The 24,693-nt window shown below is 43.0% G+C and overlaps 1 protein-coding gene across 2 annotated transcripts in view; it reads right to left on the bottom strand.

Moving 5' to 3' along the window:
- ICA1 (islet cell autoantigen 1) overlaps positions 1–24,693 on the bottom strand; it is an 86,064-nt gene that overhangs the window by 25,930 nt on the left and 35,441 nt on the right. The window contains exons 4-8 of one of the 2 annotated variants that reach the window (XM_069729345.1): positions 24,232–24,304; positions 23,301–23,424; positions 21,814–22,012; positions 6,565–6,690; positions 5,820–5,918 (exon numbers count right to left, since the gene is read on the bottom strand). In XM_069729345.1, the coding sequence (XP_069585446.1) occupies positions 5,820–5,918; positions 6,565–6,690; positions 21,814–22,012; positions 23,301–23,424; positions 24,232–24,304 (621 nt within the window). Of the gene's footprint in view, positions 1–5,819; positions 5,919–6,564; positions 6,691–14,809; positions 15,002–21,813; positions 22,013–23,300; positions 23,425–24,231; positions 24,305–24,693 lie in introns of those variants that run through there. The other variant, XM_069729346.1, reaches the window with a different exon arrangement.

Raw genomic sequence — 24,693 nt, 5'->3', positions numbered from 1 at the left:
CTCTATATACTTCACCACACGGGACACGTCCTCTATATAATACACCACACGGGACACATCCTCTATATACTACACCACACGGGACACATCCTCTATATACTACACCACACGGGACACATCCTCTATATACTACACCACACATCCTCTTTATACTACACCACACGGGACACATCCTCTATATACTACACCACACGGGACACATCCTCTATATACTACACCACACGGGACACGTCCTCTATATACTGCACCACACGGGACACATCCTCTATATACTACACCACACGGGACACATCCTCTATATACTGCACCACACGGGACACATCCTCTATATACTACACCACACATCCTCTTTATACTACACCACACGGGACACATCCTCTATATACTGCACCACACGGGACACATCCTCTATATACTGCACCACACGGGACACATCCTCTATATACTGCACCACACGGGACACATCCTCTATATACTACACCACACGGGACACGTCCTCTACATACTACACCACACGGGACACATCCTCTATATACTACACCACACGGGACACATCCTCTAAATACTACACCACACGGGACACGTCCTCTACATACTACACCACACAGGACACATCCTCTATATACTACACCACACGGGACACGTCCTCTACATACTACACCACACGGGACACATCCTCTATATACTACACCACACGGGACACATCCTCTATATACTGCACCACACGGGACACATCCTCTATATACTACACCACACGGGACACGTCCTCTACATACTGCACCACACGGGACACGTCCTCTACATACTACACCACACGGGACACATCCTCTATATACTACACCACACGGGACACATCCTCTATATACTGCACCACACGGGACACATCCTCTATATACTACACCACACGGGACACGTCCTCTACATACTACACCACACGGGACACATCCTCTATATACTACACCACACGGGACACATCCTCTATATACTGCACCACACGGGACACATCCTCTATATACTACACCACACGGGACACGTCCTCTACATACTGCACCACACGGGACACGTCCTCTACATACTACACCACACGGGACACATCCTCTATATACTACACCACACGGGACACATCCTCTATATACTGCACCACACGGGACACGTCCTCTACATACTACACCACACGGGACACATCCTCTATATACTACACCACACGGGACACGTCCTCTACATACTACACCACACGGGACACATCCTCTATATACTACACCACACGGGACACATCCTCTATATACTGCACCACACGGGACACATCCTCTATATACTACACCACACGGGACACGTCCTCTACATACTACACCACACGGAACACATCCTCTATATACTACACCACACGGGACACATCCTCTATATACTGCACCACACGGGACACGTCCTCTACATACTACACCACACGGGACACATCCTCTATATACTACACCACACGGGACACATCCTCTATATACTACACCACACGGGACACGTCCTCTACATACTACACCACACGGGACACGTCCTCTATATACTGCACCACACGGGACACATCCTCTATATACTACACCACACGGGACACATCCTCTATATACTGCACCACACGTGACACATCCTCTATATACTGCACCACACGGGACACATCCTCTATATACTGCACCACACGGGACACATCCTCTATATACTACACCACACATCCTCTATATACTACACCACACGGGACACATCCTCTTTATACTACACCACACGGGACACATCCTCTATATACTACACCACACGGGACACATCCTCTATATACTACACCACACGGGACACGTCCTCTATATACTACACCACACGGGACACGTCCTCTACATACTACACCACACGGGACACGTCCTCTATATACTGCACCACACGGGACACATCCTCTATATACTACACCACACGGGACACATCCTCTATATACTGCACTACACGGGACACATCCTCTATATACTACACCACACGGGACACGTCCTCTATATACTACACCACACGGTACACATCCTCTATATACTACACTATACATCCTCTATATACTACACCACACGGGACACATCCTCTATATACTACACCACACGGGACACATCCTCTATATACTACACCACACGGGACACATCCTCTATATACTACACCACACCGGACACATCCTCTATATACTACACCACACCGGACACATCCTCTATATACTACACCACACGGGACACATCCTCTATATACTACACCACACGGGACACATCCTCTATATACTACACCACACGGGACACATCCTCTATATACTACGCCACACGGGACACATCCTCTATATACTACACTACACATCCTCTATATACTACACCACACGGTACACATCCTCTATATACTACACTACACATCCTCTATATACTACACCACACGGGACACATCCTCTATATACTACACCACACGGGACACATCCCCTATATACTACACCACACGGTACACATCCTCTATATACTACACTACACATCCTCTATATACTGCACCACACAGGACACATTCTCTATATACTACACCACACGGGACACATTCTCTATATACTGCACCACACGGGACACATTCTCTATATACTACACCACACGGGACACATTCTCTATATACTGCACCACACGGGACACATCCTCTATATACTACACTACACATCCTCTATATACTACACCACACGGGACACATCCTCTATATACTACACTACACATGCTCTATATACTACACCACATGGGACACATCCTCTATATACTACACCACACATCCTCTATATACTACATCACACGGGACACATCCTCTATATACTACACCACACCGGACACATCCTCTATATACTACACCACACGGGACACATTCTCTATATACTACATCACACAGGACACACCCTCTATATACTACACCACACGGGACACATCCTCTATATACTACACCACACGGGACACATCCTCTATATACTACACCACACGGGACACATCCTCTATATACCACACCACACGGGACACATCCTCTATATACTGCACCACACGGGACACATCCTCTATATACTACACCACACGGGACACATTCTCTATATACTACGCCACACGGGACACATCCTCTATATACTACACCACACGGGACACTGTTGTGAATTCTGTGGCAGAGCTCCCTCCTGTGGTCACAAGTGGTACTTCGGCTGATTCTCTCTGTGAGCTTCCGTTGGTGGAGGAGAGTGGTACTGCGGCTTCTGAGTTTCCTTCCTCAGGTGATGTGGTGAAGTCGTTAGGTGCTGCTCTATTTAACTCCACCTAGTGCTTTGATCCTGGCCTCCAGTCCATGTTCTAGTATTGGACCTGTTTCCTCCTGGATCGTTCCTGTGGCCTGCTGCTCTGCATAGCTAAGTTCCGCTTTTGCTCTTTTGTTTGCTGTTTTTTTCTGTCCAGCTTGCTTATTTGTTTTTTCTTGCTTGCTGGAAGCTCTGGGACACAGAGGGTGTACCTCCGTGCCGTTAGTTCGGTACGGAGGGTCTTTTTGCCCCTTTGCGTGGTTGTTTGTAGGGTTTTGTGTTGACCGCAAAGTTACCTTTCCTATCCTCGCTCTGTTCAGAAAGTCGGGCCTCACTTTGCTAAATCTATTGCATCTCTACGTTTGTCTTTTCATCTTAACTCACAGTCATTATATTTGGGGGCTGATTTTTCCTTTGGGGTATTTCTCTGAGGCAAGGTAGGCTTATTTTCTATCTTCAAGCTAGCTAGTTTCTCAGGCTGTGCAGAGTTGCTTAGGGAGCGTTAGGCGCAATCCACGGCTGCCTCTAGTGTGGTTGGAGAGGATTAGGGATTGCGGTCAGCAGAGTTCCCACGTCTCAGAGCTCCTTCTATGTTTTTGGGTTATTGTCAGGTCACTGTATGTGCTCTGACTTCTATGTCCATTGTGGTACTGAATTACCAGATCATAACAGGACACATCCTCTATATACTGCACCACACATCCTCTATATACTACACCACACGGGACACATCCTCTATATACTACACCACACGGGACACATCCTCTATATACTACACCACACGGGACACATCCTCTATATACTACACCACACGGGACACATCCCCTATATACTACACCACACATCCTCTATATACTACACCACACATCCTCTATATACTGCACCACACATCCTCTATATACTGCACCACACATCCTCTATATACTACACCACACGGGACACATCCTCTATATACTACACCACACGGGACACATCCCCTATATACTACACCACACGGGACACATCCTCTACATACTACACCACACGGGACACATCCTCTATATACTGCACCACACATCCTCTATATACTACACCACACGGGACACATCCTCTATATACTACACCACACGGGACACATCCCCTATATACTACACCACACATCCTCTATATACTACACCACACATCCTCTATATACTACACCACACATCCTCTATATACTGCACCACACATCCTCTATATACTACACCACACGGGACACATCCTCTATATACTACACCACACGGGACACATCCCCTATATACTACACCACACGGGACACATCCTCTACATACTACACCACACGGGACACATCCTCTATATACTGCACCACACATCCTCTATATACTACACCACACAGGAGCGCCAACAGATTCTAGTCTTTATGTAGCACATGTTGATTACAGGCAGCCTGTAGGGTAATATACAGTATTGAGCTGTGTAGATGTGAATCAAGTTGTGGGACTGAAATAAACACTTACTATTAAAGGAGCAGCACAATCTGTTTAATTGCTCCTCCCTCAATTTTCCCTTTGAAAAGACATCAAAAGGCAGATGTAATTGGATCTTTCATATTTTTGAGCTGGAAGTTCATCTTGTGATTGGCAAGACAGATTTTAATTGTTCTTCAGAGTGAATGATGAGTTCTGCAGACACGATGGATGTAAAGAAGTAGCTTAAGAATGGAGATATACGCTTATTTCTCCATTAAGGTATGCCACAAAAGTTTCTTAAATTCGCTGGTGCTTTATTTATGTAAAGTTTGTTAAATCAACTCTGACCATTAAAATCTATTCCGGCCACAGTCCAGGGTGTTCTCATTTCCTTAGGACAATGTAAAGAGCTCTTTCAAGTCCCCAGACACACTTTCTTTATGTATCTACATTTAAGGAATGCCCTAAATATCCATTTCTCAGGCACTGGAAACTGTCTCATAGCCTCGTACCCCCGACTGACATTCCAAGGAGCCAGGGACCCAAGGGGCTCATCTCCTTGGTATACACCTAGTTATTAAGCAGGAGATGCTCCTCGGCGCCATTGTTGGTTGAGGCCAAATGGAGGACAGTAATAACCTCCCTATTAGAGGATTGGAGCGAGGCCTTGACCTCCCCACAATATACTTCACTGGCAAATAATAATAATAATAATAATAATAATAATAAGCTAATCCAATGTACATAGTCCATCAATGCTACCTGACACCTAACAGGTAATATACTGTACAATGGGTAGATCCACTGCTGCAGATTGACATAGCTGCGGGACAGGCAGCAGATTTTATACATTGGATGTGCTATTGACCGCCTATTGCAGACTTTTGGAAAGATCAAATCAGCTGTCATGTGCTGGAAAAGATGCGGGCTCAACACTGGAGCATGCATGAAAGAGGGGGAGGCGACCTATATGTTAATATATGCTCTATTTTTGCTCATAAGGAATAGTCAGGAGCCACACACTAAATTAGGTAGTACATAAACAGCAGAGGAGAACTCACCTTTAGCGTAGTAAATTCATATGGCTGGTAGCCCTTGAAGCTTTCATGTATTGCAGCCATCGTGTGGGATGTTTTCTCCCAAAAATGAAGTAGTGTTGTCTGCCAAACAAATCAAGAAACCAGAAAGAGATGAGTGTAACTAAAATAATACTGCCCCTATGTACAGGAATATAACTACTATAATACTGCTCCTATGTACAAGAATATAACTACTATAATACTGCCCCTATATACAAGAATATAACTACTATAATACTGCTCCTATGTACAAGAATATAACTACTATAATACTGCTCCTATGTACAAGAATATAACTACTATAATACTGCCCCTATGTACAAGAATATAACTACTATAATACTGCCCCTATATACAAGAATATAACTACTATAATACTGCTCCTATGTACAAGAATATAACTACTATAATACTGCCCCCTATATACAAGAATATAACTACTATAATACTGCCCCTATATACAAGAATATAACTACTATAATACTGCTCCTATGTACAAGAATATAACTACTATAATACTGCTCCTATGTACAAGAATATAACTACTATAATACTGCTCCTATGTACAAGAATATAACTACTATAATACTGCTCCTATATACAAGAATATAACTACTATAATACTGCCCCCTATATACAAGAATATAACTACTATAATACTGTCCCTATCTGCATATAACATGTGACTGGTATAAATAATAAACCATAATTGGAAATGTGTAATTACCTGATAAGTAGTCAGGACATGAGATAACAGATTACATCTACTGGCTCTGAGAAGATCGACTTTTTCACATACGTCTGTTTTCAGCCTATCAAAAGCAGCTTTGGTGTGACGCACCTGTGCCTGAACCTAAAGGGAATAAGAGAGAATGCTTGGTACATCGTTCCGCAGTGATGGGCACATTTGTCCTTGGACCTCTATGTGGGGTCATTTCCACCAGGATTTCTCAACGTACATTTACTGCTTGGTGCCCACTCACAATCTGCACTAGGCCTGAGTGCGCCTGCTCTTTATAGCAGAGAATGCCTTAGAAGGGATGTCAAGCTCAGATACACAGGGCCAAAATTAAAAGCTTGTACAAAAGTCGCAGGCCATCCTTAATATTTAATAAAAAAAGAAGATATCTACAATTGAAGTTTTTCCTTATCAATAAATATAAACTTTTTCATACAGAAATAAAGTTAAAGGGATTGTCCCACGAACAAAGAACATTTTATTATCGTAATAGATCTTAAAATATATTGGAATAACATAAAATGTTATTTAATAGCAGTAAAAAACCATATGCATCAATAGCATAATTTAAATATGTAATAACAAAGGATAAAAACCTTGAATAATACAGATAATAAAGAATGACGGAAACAAAAGTACCCCTTAACACTAACCTACCCCCACAGTGAATTCCTCCACAGTACCCTTCATATGCACGGTATGATGACCCTACCTACCCCCTGCCTCTCAATCCTTCCCCAGCAAAGTATGGTGATGGCATCACAGTATAATCCCCACACAGCCCAGTATAATTCTCCATACATTATAATGGCCTCCATACAGTATAATGGCCCCACATAATGCTCCATACGGTATAATGGGCAGCACGGTGGCCAGGGTGGATAAAAATCAATGTTTTAAAAAATAAATAAATAAATAAAAAAAGTGATTTTTTTTTTTATTTAAATCGGATTTTTTGGATTTAAATCGGATTTTTTTCAATAAACTGCTTTTTGAGGAAAATATTTTACCATCCAAAGGTTCTTCCATCATGAGATAAAGCTGAGTTGTTTAACTCAGTAGAATAAAGGCTGTATATGTGTAACATTCACAATGCCATGCTCTTCCAGAGGTTTCTGTAGGATTAGTGGGCAGTTTCTCTCTTATATTATCACAGACGCTCGCTTTACTTACGCAGTTCTCACAACTGAATTTGACTCCGCAGAGGTCCCAGCCTCTTCTTCACGGCAAAAATGTTACAACATGAACAGAGTTGAGAAAAAGACCATAATCCTATTGTTCTACAAACCTATGAATACAGAATCAACCCCTTCAGTGCCAAGTCCAAGAAGTTAGACAATATGTTTCTGATTGTTTGGAGTGGAATAGATCTGCACAAAACAAGAATGTGAATCTAAGTGTGAGGAGGAGGAAGGGCAAGCAGACAAGAAAATGAAAGTGTAACTTTGAGCACAATACTGCAGCATAGCCACAGACAGACAAGTCTGGATTTGTTTGTGTATACGATCTGAGGTTTATTACATTCTTTCCTTATAATGGCAGCAGGCCGTAAAAGAGACCCAGTTTGGGAATATTTTAATGAAGCTCTTTCGCCTATCGGTAAGGCAGGCATGCGTGCAAAATGCAAACGATGCAACAAAGAGATGCAAGGCCTGGTGGCGCGAATGAGGCAACATCATGAGAAGTGCGGTGATGAAGATGACCAAAGAAACACTTCTGAACAGGCAGGATCTTCAGGTTGGTAAACACTTTTATTGAATCCTATTTCTAAAGACTGAACTGTCATGTGTGAGAAAAATTATATTTCTTATTATTACTGCATGTTACTGTCATTTGGTACAGTTATGAAGAAAAACAAATATTCCTTTTGGGGCAGGGGCAGTGATGTGTTGTGTACAATAAGCAGAAATTGTATAAACAATAAAATAACAGCATTGACTTTTTTTGTTTAGGGGAATTCATGGATTCTGGAAACTATCCACCTCCAAGATCACCATCATCCTGTTTTACAGTTTCAGAGTTATCCATCCAGGATAGTGCTTCATTAGCAGCAGCAGCATCATCATCATCAGACACCCACAGCCACATATCACCATCACCCAAAAGGAAGAAAAAACCTTTACCTCCTGGAACCACCATAGATAGGTTTGTGATAAGAACTAGCAGATTAGAAAAAGAGTTGATTGATGAAAAAATTGCCCAGTTTATTTATGCAACGAACTCTTCTTTCCGTCTGACTGAGAACCCACATTTCATTAATATGGTTCAGCACCTGAGACCAGGATACAGTCCACCCAGCAGAGCTGATGTTGCAGGGAAACTGCTGGATCAAGTGTATGACAGAGAAATGGAGCAATGTGCAACAGCTCTGGAGGGTAAAATTGTTAATAATTGATGGGTGGAGTAATGTCCACAATGATCCTATTGTATGTGCTTGTATAACAACAGAAGAAGGTAAAGTCTTCCTTGCACAAACAACTGATAAGTCAGGAAATGCACACACAGCAGAATACTTACAAGAAGTGGCAGTAAAAGCTATAACGACATGTGAACAAAAATTCAAATGTCTAGTACGCAGTTTGGTCACTGACAATGCTGCAAACGTATCCAAGATGAGAAGAGATTTAGAAGAGCAGGGAGGGAATACAAAGCTGCTAATAACATATGGTTGCAGTGCTCATTTGCTGCACCTCTTAGCCAAAGACTTAAGTGTTCCAGAAATAAAGGCTAATGTTGTTGAAATTGCTAAATACTTCCGTAATAATCATTTTGCTGCAGCAGCTCTGAAAAGGATGGGTGGAAAAAAGCTAACGCTCCCACAAGATGTTAGATGGAACTCTGTGGTGGACTGTTTTGAGCAGTATATCAAAAACTGGCCTATTCTGATGACACTTTGTGAAGAAAATCGAGATAAAATAGATGGCACTGTCACGGCCAAAATCCTCAACATTGGGCTTAAGAGAAATGTTGAACATATGCTGAGCTTCCTGAAACCCATCTCTCAAGCTTTAAACAAAATACAGAAAAATAGCTGTTTAATTGCGGATGCTGTTGAAATTTGGAAGGAACTGAGTGAACACTTAAAAACAGAACTACACATGGACAGAATTAAATTACAAGCAGTAAACAAACGAATGGGACAAGCACTGACTCCAGCTCATTTTTTGGCAAATATTGTCAATATCCAATATCAGGGTCAAAACCTAAGTGCTGAGGAAGAGGAGTTAGCTATGACATGGGTATCCAGCAATCATCCATCTTTAATGCCAACTATAATAAACTTCAGAGATAAGGGGGAACCATTCAAGAAATATATGTTTGCTGAAGATATTTTAAGGAAGGTCACACCAGTAAACTGGTGGAAGTCACTTAAGCGCTTGGATTTAGAGACTGTTCAAGTAATGATTTCACTTTTAACAGCAGTAGCTTCTTCTGCAGGCGTTGAAAGAATATTCTCTTCCTTTGGACTCATTCATTCTAAATTGAGAAATCGGTTGGGACCCAATAAAGCAGGAAAGCTTGTTTTTCTTTTCCAGATTATGAATAGGAACAAAGAAGAAGATGATGATGATGAAGATGACGACAAGTGAGCTACAGAGGACAGCAGGGACAGTAGTATTTAAGTTTTTCATGTGTCGGCTGGGCTGACAGTCTAAGTTTCTAATAATATATATATATTTTGTTTAGCCAAATTAGTTAACAAACATGGATGTTTGTTTAAGCAAATAACTTATGCTGTAATGTTGTTATTGTTTCAGTTGAATAAATCTATTTAAATTGTTATTAAGGTCAGGATTATTTTTCTCCTTCCTAAGTACAACAGAACAGTGGTGTCCAAATATGAATGATTAACCCATTAAACTGGGGAGAAAAAAGTAATATAAAAAGTGATTCTAAAAATCTTCATCTACTTGCATGTTAAAGTAGCAAGAACTAATTTAGGTAGAAACTTTGATTTAAATCAAGCCTTACTGACTAGTGATTTAAATCGTGATTTAAATCAGTTAGATTTAAATCAAATCCACCCTGACGGTGGCGCAGTGGATAGCACAGCAGCGCTGGGGTCCTGGGATCTAATCCCACCTTGGACATCATCTGCAAAGAGTTTGTATGTTCTCTCTGTGTTTGCATGGGTTTCCTCCGGGCACTCCGGTTTCCTCCCACATTCCAAAGACATACTGATAGGGATTCTAGATTGTGAGCCCCATCGGGGACAGTGATGATAATGTGTGCAAAACTGTAAAGCGCTGCGGAATATGTTAGCGCTATATAAAAATAAAGATTATTATTTATTAATGGTCCCACATAGTGCTCCATACGGTATAACGGTCCCACATAGTGCTCCATACAGTATAATGGCCCCACACAGTGCTCCATATGGTATAATGGTCCTACATAGTGCTCCATACTGTATAATGGCCCCACATAGTGCTCCATACGGTATAATGGTCCCACATAGTGCTCTATACGGTATAATGGCCCCACACAGTGCTCCATATGGTATAATGGCCCCACATAGTGCTCCATATGGTATAATGGCCCCACATAATGCTCCATACGGTATAATGGCCCCACACAGTGCTCCATACGGTATAATGGCCCCATATAGTGCTCCATATGGTATAATGGCCCCACATAGTGCTCCATACGCTATAATGGCCCCACATAGTGCTCCATATGGTATAATAGCCCCACATAGTGCTCCATATGGTATAATGGCCCACATAATGCTCCATATGGTATAATGGCCCCACATAATGCTCCATACAGTATAATGGGCCCAAATAGTGCTCCATACGATATAATGGCCTCACAGTGTGTTCCATATGGTATAATGGCCCCATATAGTGCTCCATACGGTATAATGGCCCCACATAGTGCTCCATATGGTATAATGGCCCCACATAGTGCTCCATACGCTATAATGGCCCCACACAGTGCTCCATACGGTATAATGGCCCCATATAGTGCTCCATATGGTATAATGGCCCCACATAATGCTCCATATGGTATAATGGCCCCACATAATGCTCCATACAGTATAATGGGCCCAAATAGTGCTCCATACGATATAATGGCCCCACAGTGTGTTCCATATGGTATAATGGCCCCATATAGTGCTCCATACGGTATAATGGCCCCACATAGTGCTCCATACGCTATAATGGCCCCACACAGTGCTCCATACGGTATAATGGCCCCACATAATGCTCCATACAGTATAATGGGCCCAAATAGTGCTCCATACGATATAATGGCCCCACACAGTGTTCCATATGGTATAATGGCCCCACATAGTGCTCTACACAGTATAATGGGCCTCAAACTGTGCTCCATTCAGTATAATGGGCCCCAAATTAATGGGAATCTGTCATCCCCTTTAAGCTATTAATATAGGCATACAGGGGATAGAATTGGTCAAATAGTCCTCCTTGTATGCCTCACAGCTGCGGTCTTGTTGTTGAGAAATCATCTTTTAATCCTTTATGTTATTAAAGAATTTAAAAAAATGACACAGAGCCGGTTCTCCCACAGCTCCAGTCTCTTCATGGTGCCTTCAGATCCTCTGCACATCTCGGTACAGTGGGCGCGTTGTAATGACACCGTCGCGCCCACTACGCTGAGACGTCAGACCCAGAGGGGGAATGATGGGACAGGGAGCGTCGGCTGACATTCTATCCTCCATCATCTAGGATGCCGATATAGTTAAAAATGTGAAGCCGTGAGGGAGACCCGCCTGGCGTCGCAGGCCAGATATACTCACCCTGTGGGACAGATTTGACCTGCGGGCCAGAGTTTGTCATATGTGCCCTAGAGGAAGGATCCTGCTGCAACAAGCGGCCTCCAGGCAAGAGATGAGATTACTTCACCATCCCAGTCACTCATCCATCCCATTGGTGGTGGTGGTGGTGGGGGAGACGCCTTGGCTCAGACTTTCCACAGTGCATTCTATGCCACTATAGTAGCTATTTTGGACACTCAGAAACGACCCCCAAACTTGCAAACGGTGGCAGGAGGGAAGCAAGAAGGGGAACCATGGGGAGAAGCAAGAAGGGTAACCATGGGGAGAAGAAGGGGAACCATGGGGAGAAGGGGAACCATGGGGAGAAGCAAGTAAGAAGCTGCCAGACACCTCTCATCACTGCTGAAAGAAACATCTGGCCAGAAAGGATAAATTTTGGCCCCCCCGATTCATCACCTGCATTTTTTGTTGTGGATTCGTGATATTTTCTGCACCAAATGCTTCAACATTTTGCATACGGTTCATGAGTTTTGTGCAAAACCAAAAGATACTCTTTATTTTTATTTTTAACCTGCTTTGCTTTTTTTTTTATAGAAAAAGCAGCACATTACTCTGAAATGCAGCAAAATGTGTGCAAAAATTTTAAATAATAATAATAATAATAATAATAATATATGTTACATAAAAATAATTCTTGTTTGGCTGGTGTACATTTGCGCTATAATTTTTGCGTCTTTTTATAAAAAAAAGCAAAATGTTGCAATTAAAGTATCAGCTGAAAAAAAAAAAAAAGGAAAATAAAATCACGCCAACATTGGCGAGCATTAAGGCTATGTGCACACGTTCAGGATTTCTTGCAGAAAATTCCTGAGAAAATCCTGAAATTTTCTGCAAGAAATATGCATGCGTTTTTTACCGCGTTTTTGATGCGTTTTTTTTTCCGGACATTTCCCAATGCATTTTAAAGTGGGAAATCCGCAAAAAAAAAACCCGTAAAATTAATGAACATGCTGCGTTTTTTTCGCGGAAAAAAGCGCATCATGTGCACAAAACATGCGGAATTCATTCTAAATGATGGGATGCATATTGTATAGAGTTTATATCGCGAAAAAACGCAAAAAATCAGAAACGTGTGAACACAGCCTTAAAAAAAACACACAAAAAAAACAAACAATTGAGAATAGACTTAAATAAAGGCACAATTAAAAGAATAATTCTTCACAATTCAAAAACATAGTAAAAACGCCAAAAACTTGAAGGAGAGAACAAAAAAATAAAGCTTTGAGGGGAAGAAAAATGCAAATGAGCTCTCTGTTAGAAGGAAGGAAACTGTCTCTCTACTGCCACCTATGGGCGGCAACGCCGCATGTCACGGTCTGACAACTATAGCTAATTTGCACATCAATAAACATGGCTCACCCATTCGAGGATGTAAAGTCACAAGGACGGCACAAACTGTCCTCTGCCATGAAGCCATTCTACTCAACAAGGAGCAACAGCAATGCACAAAAAAAAAAAAAAAATGTCATCAGTCTACGGCCTGGCGCAGCCTGCAAAACGCCATGCCAGCCTTTAGTGTCAAATCGGATCATAGGCTTTGCCGCGCCAATAGCTGTGTGACCAAATGTTCCCGTGATGAGGACAGGCGGCGGGAACGCTGGGGAATCAATGCAGATCTAGGCGGAAAACAGGAGTGGGGATTCCTGGCACTCATTCACTGTGCAGAAAATGAGGTAAGACGTGACCTTGAAAGAAAACGCCTAAATGTGCGGTAGGAGAGGGGAAGGCATGAAGGCATCACACAGAAGAACACCAGGGTTAATGGCTTTTGCCTCGCTCCACTCAGTCTCCTGGTTCTGGCCCCCATCACATTGCTTTTCAGTGCCAGACTATCGGACTTCTCAGAAGATTTGATGCCGGATTAAATGACATATGTAGAATCTGCAAAAAGACTGATAATATAATCCAGCGCAGAGCGGACATCAAAACATTTGTGGAGAGGTTTATTTGATACACGAATTAAGATTACATGAGAAGAGGAGGTAAAAAAGCAAAAAACAAAAACAAACCACAGCCACTGCCAGACAACTCTGGAGGCAGCTTATCTTCCTTGAGAATAAAAGGATCAGGCATGTTGAAATTTAACATGCACTGTCCATTTTTCTTCTTTCCGATTCCTATTGGGGATGGATGGGTTGATGGACATCTTGTATACGAAACATGGTCAGGTAGTCCTGCGGAAATAGTTAGGTTAGGCTGACATTCATCTAGTGAAATCAGACGTCCGTCATTTGATCATAACGAGATCCATACAGGAGAACTGCTCCTCGTGAGATTCTGTCTACTCTGCCTCACAAAAGGGGTTAACTTCATGAGAAAAAGACCTCTCTGCAATAAATGGCTGATTTTGTGATCTGAACATTTGGCTCATGTTGGAACAGTGGACTTTTTTTTTCAGGATGAGAGGAGCCCGTCCTTGGAGCGTTACATCTTCATCTTCATGGTCCGAATCCTGTAATGAAGACCAGTAGGCATTATAGGCTCGATCTTACAAGAACCACTGAAACTTTCTGCTCATCATCCAATAATCAGAAAAGTCCACGTTCTGGGGTTGGCCGGTCAATGGCTCGTAGACACCTGCAGCTTCATGGTCTTGATCTTGTTGCACTTCCCAATTGGTTTCTATTGAGTATGATAACAAAAGTAATAAAATTAATGGAGGTAGGTCTTATAAAAAATATCGCCCACTCCAGATGTGCTCCTGCATTCCCTAACATTGCCCTTACCCTCGGCAGGCTTGACTGATAGATGAAGAGCTGGTGTGAGGCTCATGCCGTCTTTGGATACTTCCAAAAACCTCACCATTAGACCCATGTTTTTGTACCTTCTCCCCAGCCAAGGTGTTTCATTTTGACTGTACGTTTTTTTTTTTGCTCTTTTTATTCACATACTCCTTGACCATTGAGACTTGTACTACGTAGTTGTCTTTCCCACAAAGAAGGGAGGACAACTGGTCTGAAGTGTGATGGTGGTATGTTTGGAAGTCTATCAGGATTTCTTCTTCAGAATCCTATTTTCTTTAACTATTATACTAAAGCTGTCCATATACAGCAGGTTGCTGTCAGCCGTCAGCTGTCTCTCCAGGCTCTCTGATACACATGAACGTCGTACATATAAAAAGGGGTGGAGGGCACCATCCATATGAAAAATCATATATAGTGAAAGAGGGGGGTCAACCCAAGCTTGACATAAAGAGTACAGTAAACAGAAAAGAGAAACAGCGTCAAGCTATATGATGGGGACCACCACTCATATGATAGAAATATAATTTTGTCAACCAAAAGAAACACACAAACACTAACAATAAAATCATTTAAAACTTCGACTCCAAAGAGTCCTGAGTACCAACAAAGGAACCACCACCCCTGGACATGGTGAATAAAGTAGATGTACGGATGATAGGTACACTATACAAAATACATATATATATAATATAACTTATGTGGTAATGGATAGAACTAATACACAAAAATATTAATCCTGAACACTTGTACAAGCATGGCACAGCTCGCTTGTAGCAAAAATGTACATATGGTAAAAATACTGATGTATAGAAATACAGAATAATGATATGTTATACACAAACTATGTACAAAATGTCGCCCATATGATTGAATAAATAAGAGAGAAAGTTGTAAGATGCCATAAAAGGTCCAGGGGGCAGGAGGCCTCCTGCCCCCTGGACCTCTGGTGTTAGGTGGTATGGGTCTGTTCTCACAGCATGACTAGTTTGTTATACTTGACACTGTTTTGCGTCCTTCATGTACGTGCATTTAGGCTTTAGGCCTCATAAGAATTGGTTACATACTGGGGGTCTTTTATGGCATCTTACAACTTTGGTACCATTTGACTGAGCTAGTAGTTTTCATCTAACTACAATGCGTATATGGTTATGATATATATGTATGTTTATACTCCTCCAGCATCGGTTCCAATTCTCTTATTTATTCAATCATATGGGCGACATTTTGTACATAGTTTGTGTATAACATATCATTATTCTGTATTTCTATACATCAGTATTTTTACCATATGTACATTTTTGCTATAAGCGAGCTGTGCCATGCTTGTACAAGTGTTCAGGATTAATATTTTTGTGTATTAGTTCTATCCATTACCACATAAGTTATGTTATATATATATATGTATTTTGTATAGTGTACCTATCATCCGTACATCTACTTTATTCACCATGTCCAGGGGTGGTGGTTCCTTTGTTGGTACTCAGGACTCTTTGGAGTCGAGGTTTTAAATGATTTTATTGTTAGTGTTTGTGTGTTTCTTTTGGTTGACAAATAAAATTATATTTCTATCATATGAGTGGTGGTCCCCATCATATAGCTTGACGCTGTTTCTCTTACATGAACGTCGTACAGTTCAAACACGGGACTCCCGTTCTGGTGACTGTGGGGATCCCTCCAGTGGGACCACCAGTGATCATTCACTTACTAAGTGTGGGTAGGTAACAACTTGTGATCATGGGAAAGTCACCAAGATGGGGAGGTCATTAAATAAACTGAAATCCTCCAAATCAAAGAGACTTAATGGTGGTGGGGAAAAAAAAAAAAAAAGAAACGTGCAAAACTTGAATTCAAACTGACGGTGTCGCTGTCAGAGGTAACATCATCCTGCTGACACGAGAGGAGTCATGTGCCATATATTCTACAACTTGCTCACTTCCTTCCCAATAATACGCTTCTGGAGGCAAAAAAGGATGACAATTGTGGCCTCCTGCATGTGCCAGTGCTGCTGCGGCTCCTCGCTCTTACATTCCAGATGACGTGCCATGTGGGTTTTCTGACTATACGTTACGCCTTCCATTGCCACTCTTTTTTTTATCAGGCATTTTTAAAACACTGGATGGTACGGTGTTGTCCATGTGAATTTTTTTTTCATCTAATTGTGGGCTGTCAATTACAGCAACCCCTTTGGAGGTAACAATATTTCAAAAAGGGTTAACTATCCGTGCCAATGAACGACTATGGGGGAAGGATTGGGGCCAGGCTGTCCTGCATAACAGACTGATGCATTCCCAAATTGCAATGATGTAACCTCCTGTGCCTTTCCCCCCCCTTGGTCATGCAATACCCCACGACTGTAGCCCACTGCACCAGGCGGCTTGAAGAGCTTTAATCCATCTGCCACTGATCGCATGACCTGTCATTTCTCAGGTTTTGGTGGGGAGTACTGCAGCCTCCTCCTGGGTGACCTCCAATTCCCTTTCCTGCATAATTGAACAGATGAAGAGATATCTCAGAGGTAGCAGCAATCTGCCAGCGCTGATGTCATCCCTTCCACCCGAGAAATTCCTATATTTAACCTGCAAGTTCAATCAATGCGGCGCCGAGTGCAGAGGAGGCCGATCCTGCGGGGGAAGCCGGCACCTCCATGTCTGTCCTTACCGAAGCTTCGCTGGTGGCTGTAGCATGCAGTCACCGGGTAGGAATTGCTCACTTCCAGTCTTCATTCATCCCTCCTGTTCTGATCTTGGAGGGCAGCTGTCGCCTTCTGTGAATCTTTTGCTTTAGTGATTCATCATTTACACATGTCTTTTTATTCTCTAATCACCTCCGGAGCTGCACTCAGCCGCTAGGTCGCACGTCTGAGGATACTCAGAATCGAAATTATGAAAAGAGCTTAAAATGTGAACTGGGAAAATCAGGAAATACATGAAAAGCGTTAGAAAAGCAGCTCCTCTGCAGATACAATGGCTGCCACCTGTCCATGGGGGGGTTGTTGCCTCTTCATCCAGACCCTGATGTTGGGGGGAAGCCGGGAAAACAATCTCCATTATAGGGTGATGCTTGTGCACTGAGCACAGCCATGGGGAGCAGATAAGGGTCTTCCCCAAACTGTTCCCACAAAGCTAAAGCTACAATTGTCCACATCTCTTGTGCTGAAGATTAAGATTTTCCTTCCTAAGGGTCCGAGGCCGCCCCCTGATAACACCCCCATAGCATTATCCTCCTCCACCATCTGTACAGGGGGCACAATGCAGTCAGGGGGTAATGTCCTCTGGAATAATCAAACCCAGGCTCCTCCATCAGACTTCACTGCACAGAACACGTCTCCTCCAGAGTCCAGTGGTGGCGACTTTACACCGCTCCATCCGACGCTCGGCATTGTGCTTGGTGATGTACGGCTGCATGCAGCTGCTCGGCCATAAAGCTCCTGGCGGGGTCGCAGTGTTTGTACTGATGGAGAAGAGGTCTGGACTCTGCAGTTATGGGGTCAGCTGAGCGGTGGGGACTTTTCTGCCCCCTGCTCCTCAGCACTCGACCCCCCGCTCTTTAACGTTACGTGGTCTCCACTTCATGGCTGAGTAGCTGCAGCTCCTTCATCTCCTCAATAATATCACTTACAGGTGATGGGGGAAGATTCAGGAGGAAGAAATGTCATGACCGAATTTGTTATCCCGGGGGCTCCTATCACAAGATCGCGCTGGGATCAGTGAGCTCTGCACCACCGGCCGCTGTCACATGGTAGTAAAGGCCACGGCTGCAATTTTTTGCTGACATTTAACACTTCACACTGTTATAAATGCAAACCAAATCTGTTTATTTTTTTTTTCTTAATGTTAAAAGACCTGAAGCTTACGCAAGAGGGTGAACGCTACAGAAGGAATCAGGTAAGACAGATTTGTTATGTCAGTAATCCACAAAGTTCAGCGATTTTACAGTTCTCTACAGTCAGACCTTTAGCCTGGGGTAGTGCTTCTCCAAAGGCTAGCAATGATGGGAGTTGTAGTTCTGCAACAATCATGTTGAAGACAAGGAGCCCAGACCCTTAGATAATGGATGGGGAACACAGAGTGATACTATAGCCTAACATCGCCACCTGCAGTTCACATGTCAGATTGCAACTACTTAGAAAGACCTTGTGGAGGCTGAATAATGTATGGACCTGACGCCACAAATGAAGTCAGAGGCGTCTGGCTCTAGTTACAAATTTTAGAACAATCACTATTAGCAGCAAGTCATAAACGGCAATGACAGCGTAAAAGGACAGGAAACTCGCGGTGTATCACAGTAGCAGCATTGTGGACGAGAGGTCATGAAATCTCAGCCAAATGCGGCATGGAAGGATAAAAAAAACCTGCAGTTTATTCATTTCTACCGTGGACTTTCATTGTGGACTTCACCTCTTGCAAACTCGAGGATGAAATCTACAGTAAATCTTTTCAAAGTGAAGTCCACAGGATGAGATTTTGCCGCACACACACACATCCGCACCGGACTGACATACTGACGATTTCCCTGAGATTTAGCAGTGCGGATTCCAAATATTTTCTGCAACAAAATATGCCAACATTTTTTAGCCATGTGCAGATTCTGTCCTGATTAGACGCACCCAAAGGAAAGATCGAAGAACACATGGCTGCTACCCCTTCAAAAAAAAAAAAAAAACATTGCAGGATAGAATGACGCCATTTTTACCATATAATGTACTGAAAGATGGAAAAAAAATTCAAATACTGAAAAATTGTAAAAAACAACTAAATATTGCTGTTTTTTTCCTTTTCACAGTGTTTATTAAGTAGTGAAATTGATCTAGAAACATGATTCTTCCGGTCAGTACCATTACATTGATATCAAACTTCTATAGTGTATATATTAGTTGTTTAAAAAGATTCTGAACTTTGTAAAAAAAAAAAACAACAATTTTTTTGAGACCTATAACTTATTTTTCTGTTGATTGGGTTGTGTGGAGGCTGTTTTGGTGTTGCGAGCTCTAGTTTTTATTGATGCCATTCTTTGGGAAAATACTATCACATATCATTAATTTTTAACAACTATAGTAACTTTTACTTATAGATAGATAGATAGATAGATAGATAGATAGATAGATAGATAGATAGATAGATAGATAGATAGATATTTTAATACCCCTTAGAGGACTTGAAGCAGTTTGATCCGTTGATCGCTTATATTGGAATACTTCAGTATTAAGATACATAGTGAACAATCTCTTACAGGCTGAGCTTCACAGGGACACCAATATGGTAACACCAAGGGCCTTTATTAGGCCCTAGCGGCTGCAGCTCTGGGATCCCCCCGGCACCCCATTTAAGTAGTTAGACTCCAATTATAGCTGTTAAGGTACCGTTACACTAAACGACTTAGCAACGATCACGACCAGCGATACGAGCTGGCCGTGATCGTTGGTAAGTCGTTGTGTGGTCGCTGGGGCGCTGTCACACAGACAGCTCTCTCCAGCGACCAACGATCAGGGGAAAGACTTCGGCATCGTTGAAACTGTCTTCAACGATGCCGAAGTCCCCGGGGCAGGGCCGCGCTTAGTAACCCGATATTTACCCTGGTTACCATTGTAAAAGTAAAAAAAAACACTACATACTCACATTCCGATATCTGTCACGTCCCCCGGCGTCAGCTTCCCGCACTGACTGTCAGCGCCAGCTGTAAAGCAGAGCACAGCGGTGACGTCACTGCTGTGCTCCGCTTTATGGCCGGCCGGCGCTGACAGTCAGTGCAGGGAAGCTGACGCCGGGGGACGTGACAGACATCGGAATGTGAGTATGTAGTGTTTTTTTTTACTTTTACAATGGTAACCAGGGTAAATATCGGGTTACTAAGCGCGGCCCTGCACTTAGTAACCCGATATTTACCCTGGTTACCAGTGAACACATCGCTGGATCGGCGTCACACACGCCAGCGATAACAGCGGATGATCAGCGACCAAAAAAAAAAAAAAAAGGTCCTGATCATTCCCCAGCAACCAACGATCTCCCAGCAGGGGCCTGATCGTTGGTCGCTGTCACACATAACGAGATCGTTAGCGTGACGTTGCAACGATATCGTTAACGAAATCGTTATGTGTGAAGGTACCTTTAGAGGTGGGTAGATCGGCTCTTGCGCCCTCTCCGTACATCTGCACCAGATGAGTGATGCAAGGACGGGGTTAAACAGAGCAGAACTGCAGCACTAGACACGACTCCAGGACATCTGCGATGCGGTTTCTTGGAGAAAGCGGACATATTTTTCTAATTGTACATCTCCTTTAACGTGATGCTTATAAGAAGGTGTTAGAAAAACGCAGCGTTCGCTTCCAGAAAAATATATTACACTTGGGTAGAATTTGGGATCTGCTTAGATATAAGAATTAGTGATGAGCGAGTATACTCGTGGCTCGGATGGTCTCCGAGTATTTGTTAGTACTCGGAGATTTAGTTTTCATCACCTCAGCTGCATGATTTACAGCTGCTAGACAGCTTGATTACATGTGGGGATTCCCTAGCAACCAGGCAACCCCCACATGTACTCAGCCTGGCTAGTAGCAGTAAATCATGTAACTGTGTAACAAAAACTAAATCTCCGAGCAGTCACAAATACTCGGAGACCACCCGTGAATGCTCGGGAAAACCCGAGCAACGAATATACTCATCACTAATAAGAATTATTAATTGTTTAAATTACCTTCCTGAATTTCTCCATTTGCTTGTACGTATCGGGGTCCAGCTCTTGCGACACGTCTTTCATCCACAGCAGCACCCCCCGATATTCGGTCCTGGTCTGCTCCATGCGATTGACGGTCAGCCAGCAGTCGGATATTGCTCGGTAGCGGAAGGTCTCCACCTCTTGATGAAGCCGACATAATGGGCTTCTCAGAGCCAACCTGAAAGAGTCCGGAGAGAGGTCACAAGCTTCTCTACGTGTTCCTAGTAGATCGACTCGTCTATGTACAACGCAGTGGAGAAAAATCAGGTCGCTCCTGCTTCATGACACATATGTTCGGTGAGACGGGAGTCTGTAAGACTCGGCATCCTTTTTCCAACCATTTTCATAGCTTCTATGAGAAGAGACGGTGCGATTCCATTCTACCATTTCAGCGACTCTGACAGAGGTCTGTGGCTGATGGATAGGAACGGGAGACCACCTCCTTACTGCCGGGGTCCGGCCTGGCGCAACGTTATGGCGTGACACATGAGACGTTACACCAGGTCGGCAAATGCCGCCAGGTAAGTCGCGATATTTCCTCTTCTGTCCAATGGCCGCAGACCTTTGACATCTCTCATTCCATCGGACAATAAACATCCAAAATCTCTAGTTTATGGCCTGCTTTACCCTTTTCCCACTTGCCCCCCTTTGGCCTTCAGATCAGCAAGAAGACAAAGACAGTAAGGCCGGAGTCACACTACAGTGAGATACGGCCGAGTCTCGCAGGTTAAAACTAAGCTCTGCCACCGGCACTCCAGAGCGGAGCATGCGGCCGCATAGCAATACATGGAGCCGCACGCTCCGCTCCGGAGTGCCAGAGCTTGTTTTTAACCTGCGAGACTCAGCCGTATCTCGCTGTAGTGTGACTCCGGCCTAACACAGATCCAACAAGTCTCACAAGTTTGCACATAAATTCAAGGGTTTTTTTTTTTTTTACTTAACTCTTAATATTTTTTTTCAGTCCCTCAAGACAAGTTGAACGTACGATCATTTGCACTATACACTAAGCATATAGTATAAAAAAAAAAATAAAAAAAAAAAAATCACATTCTCCTGTGAAGTCCTCCGCTTGGCTTCATAGGGGTGCAAAAGTGGCAGAAATAGGGGCCTTCCCATTGCGGCGGTGGTGGGTGTCCTACCGACACTACACCATTTAATAACAGCTGTCAGAGGCCGACCGCTTGTCTCAGGGCCCATATGCTTATGAGTCAGGTGAGTTGGGGTCAGGAGACCCTCGGCCGGTCCGTGCATCACAGACCGTGGCGTGCAGATGTGTGAATGCTGCCTAAGACTGCCATAACACATGCAGTTTTTGCTGCAATTTTCCATGCACTACAAACAAACCAAACAAAAAAAATACAAGTTGTTGGATCCACTCTCGGTTTTGCCTTTGTGTTGCCAAGCTAATAAAACCTTTCAGTATGGTTTTTCTTAACTCCACAAGCGCTTTGTAAAGCGCCCCTTACCGCTGTTGTGAAGAGAAGCAGAGCGCTTTTCCTGTGGCTTGCATAATTTTTCCAGCCCTTGTTTTATCTTGAGATCCCTGGGAGCGGAGAAATTTTCCCAATTCGTTCTCCTCTTGAGATAAAACTGAAAAAGGAAAATAAGTTTGTAAAAACACCACTATACCACACCGGTGGACTGCAACCTACGGTCTTTGCTCGGACAGCTGGTACTAAATTCCAAATTAGAGGATAAAGCACAAAAGCAATCACCTAAATATCTACATTGTGTGGCCTCCGTGTTCTGCTGTACAGGCTCCGTAGGACACCTTATATACAGCGAACACTACCGCCATGAACCCACACCCTTATACTCATCCACTCTCTGCTAATAAGACAACCATCTGATGGGGCAACGCTGTTCCATCCTGTGCGTACACCCAGGACAGAGCGATGTCATGGGCTAGAAACTGCATCTGCTACTTTATCCACAAGAGGGAGCTACACACGGACTATACAGCTCTGGCAAAAATTAAGAGACCACCACATCAAATCCCTGTCATGGGCAGCCCAATCTCCAGACCTGAACCCCATTGGAAACCTCAGGAATGTAATCAGGCCATCAAACAAAGAACTGCTTACATTTTTGCGCCAGGAGCAGTGTGAAAGACTGGTGGAAAGCATGCCAGGACGCATGAAAGCTGTGATTAAAAATCATGGTTATTCCACAAAATTTTGATTTCTGAACTCTTCTCGAGTTAAAACATTAGTATTGTTGTTTCTGAATAATTATGAACTTGTTTTCTTTGCATTATTTGAGGTCTGAAAGCACTGAACAATTTACATTTTACTCAAAAATATACCTATAAAGAGAGAAATCAGGCAAACTGAACAATTTGCAGTGGTCTCTGAAATTTTGCCAGAGCTGTATAATAGTGACCATATAAATACTTACAGCAAATCCTCTTCTGATACTGCTCTATCACCTTCAGCAGCTCCATACAGGTCCGCTGGATAGAGTGGAAAAGCTGCAAAAAAAAAAAAAGGTTAAAATAATATTGTAATTTATCCAGAGTGTTTGCAACAGCAGAATAGTGAGTGCAGCTCTGGAGTATACAGGATGTAGACCGTGGGTTGTAGACAGATGCTGCACTGTGGAGTTTATATTGTATTCTATACCCTAAACATGGTAAACGCAAACAGAAAAAGCAATGGAGAGCATCAGTAGAGAAAATAGAAATGGTAGTAACCCAACCTGCCATTGACTACAGGTGTAAGTGCCTTAATCCAACGGCACCCATGAAACAACAACTTATCAGCATAAAATGATTTAAGTCCTGGTTCTGAGGGATGGGAAGAGACATTACAAAGCAGGACAACAGGTTAGATATCCCCCTGTACAGGCTCCAAAGACCCC

The sequence above is a fragment of the Ranitomeya imitator genome, chromosome 6 (genome assembly GCF_032444005.1).
Source record: "Ranitomeya imitator isolate aRanImi1 chromosome 6, aRanImi1.pri, whole genome shotgun sequence".
In the NCBI taxonomy this organism is placed as follows: Eukaryota; Metazoa; Chordata; class Amphibia; order Anura; family Dendrobatidae; genus Ranitomeya; species Ranitomeya imitator.
Note: the sequence above shows the minus strand (reverse complement) of the source record. Positions and strands in the feature narration are given on the sequence as shown.